General features: G+C 38.8%; 1 protein-coding gene and 1 pseudogene across 2 annotated transcripts; both read left to right on the top strand.

Annotated features, from left to right (window-relative positions):
* Positions 1–45: 45 nt before the first annotated feature.
* LOC146482960 (oligoribonuclease, mitochondrial-like) lies at positions 46–10,168 on the top strand. Of its 2 annotated transcripts, XM_085106629.1 has the most exons (7): positions 55–192; positions 3,351–3,365; positions 4,086–4,162; positions 5,453–5,530; positions 7,627–7,847; positions 8,547–8,600; positions 9,331–10,168. In XM_085106629.1, the coding sequence occupies exons 2-7, from the start codon at positions 3,359–3,361 to the stop codon at positions 9,395–9,397; spliced, it is 504 nt and encodes a 167-aa protein (XP_084962755.1). In that variant the 5' UTR covers positions 55–192; positions 3,351–3,358; the 3' UTR covers positions 9,398–10,168. The 2 variants fall into 2 exon arrangements, with proteins under 2 accessions (XP_084962756.1, XP_084962755.1); XM_085106630.1 differs by lacking the exon at positions 3,351–3,365 and having other exon boundaries at positions 46–192.
* On the top strand, positions 5,973–7,312 carry LOC146482961 (uncharacterized protein KIAA1958-like; annotated as a pseudogene).
* Positions 10,169–10,191: the final 23 nt, after the last annotated feature.

Here is a 10,191-nt window from a genome sequence, read left to right as displayed (position 1 = left end):
ACCCAGGTTGAACGAGTAAGAGTAACGCCTGGTAGAAAGTGTGATTTATCCATGATTTTTCCACTTTCGGTTACCCGCCTCTTCTGTCGGGGTTTCACAACGAGAAATCGCAGACTAATCAGGCGCTTCTTACATACTGATCACACTGTTTGGACAATGGCACATAAGAGGCTAGTTTGGGTTGATTTAGAGGTAAGCTCAACGCTGGGTTTAATATTGTCGACTTCCGATTTAGTTCCGAACATTGATCCAACCGCAGGTCACCAAAGCGTAATATAACTGAATATAAGAGTTTGTATGGCGGTAAAATTCGATCGAAAATTGGCAACAATATTTCCTCGAAAACGCACAAAAGTTACGATAAAGTTGAAAAGCTCACCCGTTGTGTTTTGCGGTGTTTTCATGGCTTCTCAGAGCTTCCAAACGCCGTTTTGAGCAGTTTATCTCTCACCGGCTGGTGCACGTGCATCACTGTATTATGTTTGTGACAAGGTTGGAAAACTTGAAATAGAATTTGAATATTATGCTTTGGTGACCTGTGATCCAAGATGTGGACCCATTGATCGATGCCCACAGCCCATCATTTCTGATGCCTGACTCATAATCCAAACTAATAGTTTCATAGCCAATTAAGATGCAAATTTGGTTCAATTTGGACAACGAAACAAAAGCTTTAATTTGTTTTTCATTATACATTTTAAATACAAAGCCTCAAGGCTGTGTCTAAATGCAAAGACCATTTGACTCCTGGGGTGGGGGGGGGGGGGGGGGTTGGTTGTACACTTTTTAAACCTACAATGCAGGTCAAAAGTAGTTGGGACACCTGTCCAATAATCATGTATTCCAAGTAAAGTTGGCTTTTTGGGGTCACAATTGGAGCGTACCACCCCCCTCCCTCCCAAACAATGTTGGAAGATGCAGATAAACAGTATTTTTGTTGAAATCTGTGTTGTAGTGTCAAATCTCAACATTGCTTGGGGGGGAGGGGGTGGGGGGAGATTATTTCAGTAGTATCTCGCTAAGTGTCCCAACACTTTTGACCTGCATTGTCTGAAAGTGAGTATTTGAAAGAGATCAGGTTTGTGGCCTATTGGTCGATGAAAAGCGGGGCTTCTTATGAGAACTCTTGTTTGGTAAGCAAGAAGAACATATTTGTGAACAATATACAAGGAATTTCAATTGCCGCACTTTTCGTATTGTCATATTAGAGTATGGATACGGGAAAGGCGCAACAGGTGTATATCAGGAAAAAGATAGACAAATGAATACCATGCAGATCAGTGAGTCGGGGTAAAAAATAACAACTTGCATGTTCACACTGTTGTAACGCTTAAGAAACGATGAGCTTTATTTCACTTTCAAAGAGTTCAAAACGTGGTGTTTTGTTTATTAAATCGGATATGCCATCCGCTGCCCACAAGGTCTGTTGTTTACATAGAAATCGTGTTATACTGTGAGCGCGCGGCTCTGAAAGCTCTTTAGAGTGTTGTCCTCAATGAGAAAATGGAGGCTTCAGAAAGCCAGAGAGTTGTTTACATTATAACGTACAGTCGCGCATACACTGAAAAGTTCCGTAGAGAGACATTTGGTGAAGCGATAATAGAGGCATGGAATAGCTTTAACATTGAAATCTCTCACTGGGTGGTAAGCATGGAGGGTCATGCCACTACCGATGCCGATGGCGATCTCAACAAGTACCATTTTCACATGGCGGTAAAACTGAAGAAGAGAGGTAGATGGCTACAAGTAAAGAGATACTTGAGCCAAAAATTCCACATCGAAGTTCATTTCAGTGACCGCCACAATACATATTACAGCGCCTACAAGTATGTCACGAAATCAGACCTCGAAGCGGTTCATTCTGTGGGTCATCCAGACTTAACTACTTGTCCTCGAACGGAAAATGCAATCGCTTCTAACAGCCCATTTCACAGAGTGAACAGCGAGAAATCGCGCCCTGTGGACATTGTTTTGCACGATTCATTCTAGAGAATTCTAGCAATGTTTACATTGCTGACTGACGGCGACATGATGCTCGCGACAATACTCAGTAACGTTTGCATTCATTTCGCATCAATGAAGAACAGTGTTTAAAAATAAACTATGGCCGGCTACTCTTGTTGAGTATAAAAAAACAATTGTTGTATAATGCGCTCCAAAGGAACGTGTCTGAATAGAGTTTACAACATTACTCAGTAAATTGAATGTTTTATATAAAGAGCTAATTAATAGCTTTCTTTTCTTGTGCTTTTACTGAGTACTGAGTTGAAAATACGCAATAACTCATATAATGAAAGAAATAGTTTCTTCAAACTAAAGAAAACATACATACTTTCTAAATTTGTGTTCATTTAATGTCAAATATGTTTTCAATTTGCATAAATCTCCACTATTTAAAGTGAGTATTGTAGTGAGTAATGTTCAGCTCTTTACATCAACAAAATGCAAATGTCACGCATGTGATAAACTTCTCGTTGTCACGAGTTTTACAAAGTGACAATTACAATTTACACAAGCATTTTCCTCAGATAGCATGAAAATGAAGTTACACTTTACACGCTTTAGAAATTCACAGAATATACTGAAGTGTAAATAATAAAGCATGTTCAGTTTTCACAGTTCCGCATTGCGTGATTAATATTTGGTTCTACCGCCTTTAGAGGCAAGGATAGCTTCTATCCTTTTGTTCAAACTGGCAACTGTGTTATCTATAGTTTCAGTACAAATACAATCAAAAGCTCTTAAAACTCTAGCTTGAAATTCCTCAAACGACTCCCTTGTGATATTTCTAGATATGATACCTTGACCACGTTAACAGCACTTTTTCCCAACTAGTCGTTTTCAGACAATGCAGGTCAAAAGTAGTTGGGACACCTGTCCAATAATCATGTATTCCAAGTAAAGTTGGCTTTTTGGGGTCACAATTGGAGCGTACCACCCCCCTCCCCCCCAAACAATGTTGGAAGATGCAGATAAACAGTATTTTTGTTGAAATCTGTGTTGTAGTGTCAAATCTCAACATTGCTTGGGGGGGAGGGGGTGGGGGGAGATTATTTCAGTAGTATCTCGCTAAGTGTCCCAACACTTTTGACCTGCATTGTAGGCTTTAAAATTCACATCCATTTTCAGACCTGGTCTCTAGAATCCATTCCCATTGCTCTAAAATGCTTACCCATTTTCAGACTAGGTTTGGGTCTTATGTGAAATTCCCTCTATGGTAGAGGTATGGGTATTTTCTGGAACCACACAATCAGTACACTGTAGTTATGTGTTGCTCTGCCCAGACCACATTAACATGCTCTTTTTATGTTTCATGTTACTTTTTTGTGTCATGTGTTAACTCCTTATGGATTGCCAGATGACAGGTAAGCTACTTTCAAATAACAGATCATTATGTACAGTGATCCCATGTGTATGAATATTCCTTGGTGTCTCTTACATGTTACATATTATTTTGAATATTCAGGTCTTAGGCCCAGATCAGATGCCGTACTTCACATGAGCCAAATCAAATTCAAATTTAGACAGACCCGAATTATTAATCCTGGCTGAATTGATTCAGATGCCAAATTTAATTCAGCGAAAACTAATATACTGAAGCATATTTTGACTGGAGAAAATTGCAGATTTGGAATAATTTGTGCATTTGATTCAGCTCATGTTAGGTACAGCATCTTAATCAAAGCCGGTCCACAGCCATTATTCCTGGCTGAGCCAGGTAAGAAAAACGGATGAGTCGATCCGAATTAGATTGGTCATTCTGAATTGATTAGGCTGCCATACTTCACGTGAACTTTATTCATTGAATTTGCTTAGGCTCATGTGAAGCACGGCATCTGAGCCAGTCCTTAGCGATGTAATGAGAATAAGCTGTGCTATTTCACCCACTTTCACTGCGGATTTGCCTTATAGTGGTGTAACAGTTATCATGTCTGTTTTGAATGCAGGAGTCCTCACCAGTGAACTATACTTTCACATAGAATGTCTCATCTTGCTTTTACATGTTTACTTGTAAACAAAATGTTCAGGAATTTCAGGTTTTTTTATTTGTAAAAGTATCTTATTGACTGATGTCTTTTCTGCAGGTCTGGATATTGAAACATGCCACATTATAGAAATGGCTTGCCTTATAACTGATGAAAACCTGAACATCATTGCAGAGGTAAGCTGTGGCACCAAAAAGTGTTTCTCTTGTGTATTTATTATAATTTTTTATTCAAACTGTTGTTGAATTTCTTCAAGCAACCACTTCACAATAATGTGAAATGGAGACATACCAGTAGTTTGTCCAGTTCAATGATTAAACAAGCCATGTGGTTAGCACAGTGGCAATGCTCAAATGCAGGCTATAAGTATAACTGGCCAGCCCATTTTCCCCATTGGTGACACGAAAATAACTTTACCGTAAGTATAACTGCACTTAATGATACATACATACATATACTTTATTTATCCTGGAATTTACAGAGTAGCTTTGAATAGCTAATATCTTCGAGAAAATAAATACTAGAAAGAAAGAGTAAATAAGCAAAATAAAATAAAATGAAATACAATATTACAATTACAATTCTATCATTATATATACACTATATACATACAACATTATATACACTGTGGAAAGGCCTCATAATTAAGGATCTTTAGCTTGAATTAAAGAAAATCAGATGTCCTGTACGTGTCCACGAGAGAGTTCCATATTTACTAGCTAAGTATGAAAAGGAGTGTAGGCCATAAGTAGTCGTTTTTGCTTTGGGAAGGTCCAGAATATAATTACCACGTAGAATGTAGGATGAGGTATGCATAGTTAACGTATTCCTTAAATAACTTGGATAGTCAGATCATATTATTAAATTATTCTTCCCCAAATGCAGGCAGTTGTGGTGACTATATATTATTATTAATCATATCTATAACAAACTTCTTGAAGACAAGTTGCTATTAGAAGCCGTGATTTGAGCAATTAATAGGACAGTGTAACTGGACATTGTATGACTGTTGTGCCTAGTGCATATTAAAACTGAACAGATGGGACAGTTCAAAACAAGAAGTGCTTTTTTTCACATACCGGTATCTTGTAATTATAACTGTTGTCTGTTCAATCTCTCAATAGTTTCGTTGCAAACTCAAATTTTGTTATAATTATGATTAACAATAATATACTGACTCTGAACTTCAACCCCAACTAACGATTTGAGTGTTTTACTGCTGTCAATCATAATTACAGCGACAACCAGCAGACAACGAAAATACAGAAACCACAAAGTGGATCGAAATCTGCCAATCACAGCACATGAACATGACCTTTTGATCCCGACGATGAGCGTTCTGATCTCGGCCCTCGGTTAGGACTTCCTCTATGCCATCATATGATTTTGTTAATCCCTTGTATTAACTACAGACTGGACTGGACTCAAACTTTAACCTTTACTAATTACAGTCTTGGTGATTTAAGGGTCCTGATCTTGTAATTCATCAACCTGATTCTGCATTGGATGCCATGGGTGAATGGTGCACTAAAACACATGGAGAGGTATGTTATAATGACATCAGGGAATTTAAGAAACGACGACGGCAACGGCAACGGCAACAAGAACTGTACAAAACAAAACGTCGAATGAACAAAAGCAATGGCTCTGTATGTGCGTTATACTTTGTACATTTGTAGTATGTCGTTTCTTACTATCCTTTACAGAAAAACCATGTAAAATGCCTAAATTCAGGTTTTATGGAGAACATGAGCACAAGATGGTGAAGTTTACATTCTCTTTCTTAACTTGAACATCGTTGATACCAATTTTTTTTTTAAATTAGTTCTGGGATAGTTTGGCCATATTATGCAAGGTAACAAAAGAATGAAGTTTCCTCAGTCTGTTAAGAAAGTTGGAGACAAAACTCTAACCTGCGAATGTCGTTTTATTGAAGCGGACGACGAATTAATTGAACTTTTGAAATGCGAAAGTGAAAACAAAAACACAAAACAAAGCACAGGCTATTGGAAAGGAATTTTTGAAAAGTGGGCGAAAACTAGGGGAAAGGAGGAACAGCTAGAAAGCTACGACCTCCCAGAATTGAACGAAGCCCTTTCGCAATTCTACGCTGAGCTGAGAAAAGAAAACGGCCAAGACTACGAGCCAGACTCGCTAAAAGTGATGCAGGCGGCTTTAGATCGACATTTAAGAAGCAAAAATTTTCCAAAGTCTATCCTGAGGGATAGAGAGTTCCTGTCTTCGAGGAAAGTGTTGGAAGGGAAGGCGAGAAAGCTGCGCGAACAGGGGATGGGAAAACGACCCAACAAAGCAAAAAGCCTGACGAAGTCCTGAAGAGGAGGAGATACTATGGCAAAACGGCCAGCTAAGCAACCAAACCCCTCGTTCTTTGATCAACACAATGTGGTGGCTGCTAACAATGCATTTTGGTTTACGTGGTCGACAAGAGCACCACGACATGATGGTCAAAGATTTTTCCATCGAAAAGGATGACGATGGTGTCGAGTTCATCACTTTTTCCGAAGGGCCTACAAAGACTAGGCAAGGTGGTCTCCGAGTGAAACCTCGGCTAGCTACTCCCAAGATGTTCGCCACAGGCGAGAAGAGGTGCCCCGTTGCTCTGTTTAAACAATACCTGGAGAAACGTCCAAAAGAAATGAAAAAAACAGGGTCATTTTACCTGGCTGTTATCGACAAGCCTCAAACCAGCGCCGTGTGGTACAAGAAAACACCGATGGGCAAGAATATAATCAATAACATAATGAAAACAATGAAAGAGGACTCACCGTTAAAAGATGTCTGCCCCGAAAAGAAGCTAGCCAACCACAGTGCAAGAAAGACCGTTGTGAAGAAATTGAAAAGCTCCGGTATTCCAAAATGCGAGATCAAAAACATAACGGGTCACAACTCCGAGCAGGGCCTAGATGACTACGACTCCGGTGATGAAAACGAGCAGAAAATCATGTCCAACATCATCGACAATGCCAAGCCTGCTTCCACTTCAAGACAAGTTCTCCATCCATTGTCATCAGTTCAAACTCAGTCCAGCTCAGCTTCCAGCCATGTCTACAATTTCAGCCATTGCAACGTAACGCTCAACGTCGCAGGAAACCATTCTTTGCAATCCAGTCCTAGCCAGAGCAAGCGGGCTTACAAGAGAATCATGCTCCAGGATTTGGACTCAGATTAAACTGTGTTTTGTTCAGTTAAAAGCACTTTGTTGTTTTTCTGTTGGCAGAAACGCTCTGTTGAAATGAACTTTGTTTTCTAGACTTTTGGCGGTGTATCACGACACAGTTTTGGAGAATAAAATTTCATTGAATCGATTGGTCAGTTCAATTTGATTGATGATTTGCCGTTGCGCTAAACAGGCTTCCCAGATAAAAATAGACTGCGCGCGTGATTTTCCTTCGTATAAATTTTGCCCTTTATTGATAAGCAAGTAATCCCATGAGACCTCGTACAATTAAGGATTAATTGCACTTGAGTTTTCAAAATTTTTCAAATTGCCCTCGTCGCTTCGCGACTCGGGCAATTTTGGAAAATTTTGAAAACTCTCGTGCAATTAATCCTTAATAGTACTTGGCCTCATGTGATTACCTATACTAAACATGTGTATTTTTCCTCTCTACCATTGTAGTCTGGTTTAACGGCTGCAGTCAGGGCCTCCAAAATCAGCCTGTCAGAAGCAGAAGAAACTTTTTTGGAGTTTATAAAGGAGCACACCCCACACAAAAAATGTCCTCTGGCTGGTAACAGTGTTCATGCTGATAAAAGTTTCCTGGACAAGTACATGCCTCGGTTTATGGATCACCTTCATTACAGAATTGTGGATGTTAGTACGATAAAAGAACTCTGCCGGTAGGTAGAAAGTCAACTTAGTTTAATGTAAAGGTGATGAATGGAAAATAATTGTCGTTTGATATCAAAAGACAAAGTTTGATACAAAGAGTGAAAATATATTATGTTCGTTAAGTCTGGAACGTTTATAGATGTGTGTATGGAAACAGGCAAGTTTTGCCCGTCTTCATACAAAATTCTGCAAAAATTCTTGAATTTACAGAACTATTACTATTTTAAAGAAAAGACTCCCAAACTTGGCCTTTGTTGTAATTTCAAGGTGCTCTTTCCACTGGTGTCAATGGTTTTGCATTACCAGGCATACATCAAAATTTTAATTACCATGATAAATACCTCTTACAAACCAAGTTCGAGGTCCATACTGTAAGTTACTTACAGTACAGACCGAGAAAACGAGGTTAGTAAGATACTTATTATATCTCTCATGTTAATCGGGCGCTCAGTAAAGGAAACGAAAACAAGTTGAATTTTAGCACTGAGGCCGTACAGTTAAATACGGCCCGCAAAATTGACCAATCACACCGCGCGTACAACTGATAGGAATAATAAAGGTCTATATCAAAGTTTTCAGGCCACAAACACCAGATTAAGAATATTGGCTTTTAAATGAGGTGGTTAAATGAAGGTATAATTTAACTTCAAAAAAACGTACTATGCAAACGTATCAGTAAGATCTGGTTTATTTTTTGGTCTGTTCAGGAGGTGGTATCCCAAAACATACTTACAAGTCCCAGACAAGAAGGAGCAACACAGGTACGTTCGTGACACGGCATTTCTTTTGAGTATTTTTGCAATCCGATTTTGAATAAACATTGAAAAGGACAATGATAAGACAACTGAAGGACATATTCATGTATTTCACGGTATTGCATTTGTCATCTAAATGGATTGTTCAGTGAGTAGGAAACTGTTTAGCTTCGATGACTTAAAGTTTTATGTCTATAAAGGAATGATCCTGAGATTGGACTTCAAGGATTAATGGAGGTCTAGCTATCTGCAACACTTAAAGGGGCACTGTTACGGAGAGTTCTCTGTGTTTTGGTCTAGACTGCTCAAATTTTTGACTAGATACCTTTTCTCTAACATAAAATTTCTCTTAGAGCACCGAGAAGAAAATATTAAGGGATTTTTTTTCTGGGAAGAACATACTAAGATTAGTTGTTTAGCGTTTTCTCCAATAATACACGGGACGAACTTGAAAAATTAGCCAATTTTTTAAAGTTGCAATCCATTTCAATCCTGGACATCCTCAGCCAAAGATAATTAAAACAAGTTTCTCTGTTCTAGCAGGGTTATTGTTAACACAACTGAGCCATTATTTTAACGTTTCCAGTGGTACAAATACGTTTTTTGGCCATTCAAAGTAATACTACAAACAGGTGACACTGCTCCTTCAAGTCTCAAATATAAGTCCATTAGTAAGATAAGAATCTGCTTTACAAATACGCTTGCTTTTGTTACAGTGAGATGCTTTTATTTACAGGGCACTTGAGGACATCAAAGAAAGCATCACCGAACTCCAGTTTTACAAGCAAACAATATTCAAGTGAGAAATAACCAGTGCAAGACAGCTGAGAACATTTGGCTCACAGTTAAGTAAAGGGACCGATAAAAATTGAAACAAAAAATTAATTGACTGTAATAGCGTGAACTCGGAAGAGACATGAACGATCTGCACCAATCATAAACTTGTGTAACACGTGCAATGCACTCTAACCAATCAGATCACATATGCTCTCTTTTATCAGCCAATCACGAGCAAACAAACAGAAGTGGCGTCTTTGATTACGTGCGGTTTCTTGCCCAAGGCTGGTTGGCTGTCGCTCTTTTTCCAGCGTTTGGCACTGGTTGCAAGTTTTTTCCTGCGTGTTTTGATGGTTCGATGGTTGCGATTATTGAGCTGGTTTTTGTCTACAACTGTCCCCATTTGCAAACTACACAAGCTAAGTTCCAATATATAAATGCACCTTCACTGCGTCAACTAAATTTTGACAACTCAAACTTGGATTCGTACGAGAAAGTTGGTGTGTGTGAACGTCTTTCGAATTCAGTATGAAGGCGCTTTAAGAAGTGACTATTATCTTATGTGTGGCATTTGATACGCTAGGCTGTTCGAGAAAGGAACCGGCCGGCATAAATTCAGGAAGTAATTAGCAAACATGGCAATGCCGTTGTGAGACACAATGTACTTGTTGGAGAGGTGATTAAACAAAGAATTGCTGTTTTGAAATTGCTTTCCCGTTTTGTCACTTTCTGGCGATTGCGTATTTCAACGGTTTTCTTCCACACCGAAGAAGGGTTAAACACCCGAAATGCCTGTGTTTTTTTAATATAAATCAAATCA

This window comes from Pavona decussata, unplaced genomic scaffold, assembly GCF_977016875.1.
Source record: "Pavona decussata unplaced genomic scaffold, jaPavDecu1.1 SCAFFOLD_41, whole genome shotgun sequence".
NCBI classification, from domain to species: domain Eukaryota; kingdom Metazoa; phylum Cnidaria; class Anthozoa; order Scleractinia; family Agariciidae; genus Pavona; species Pavona decussata.
This window is presented reverse-complemented; position numbering and strand designations above follow the sequence as displayed.

Excerpts from the sequence above, each read along its gene's own strand:
- LOC146482960 (XM_085106629.1), top strand. Across the intron at positions 5,531-7,626 it reads GCACTAAAACACATGGAGAG|TCTGGTTTAACGGCTGCAGT; the intron begins GTATGTTATAAT and ends CTACCATTGTAG. Across the intron at positions 7,848-8,546 it reads ACGATAAAAGAACTCTGCCG|GAGGTGGTATCCCAAAACAT; the intron begins GTAGGTAGAAAG and ends TGGTCTGTTCAG.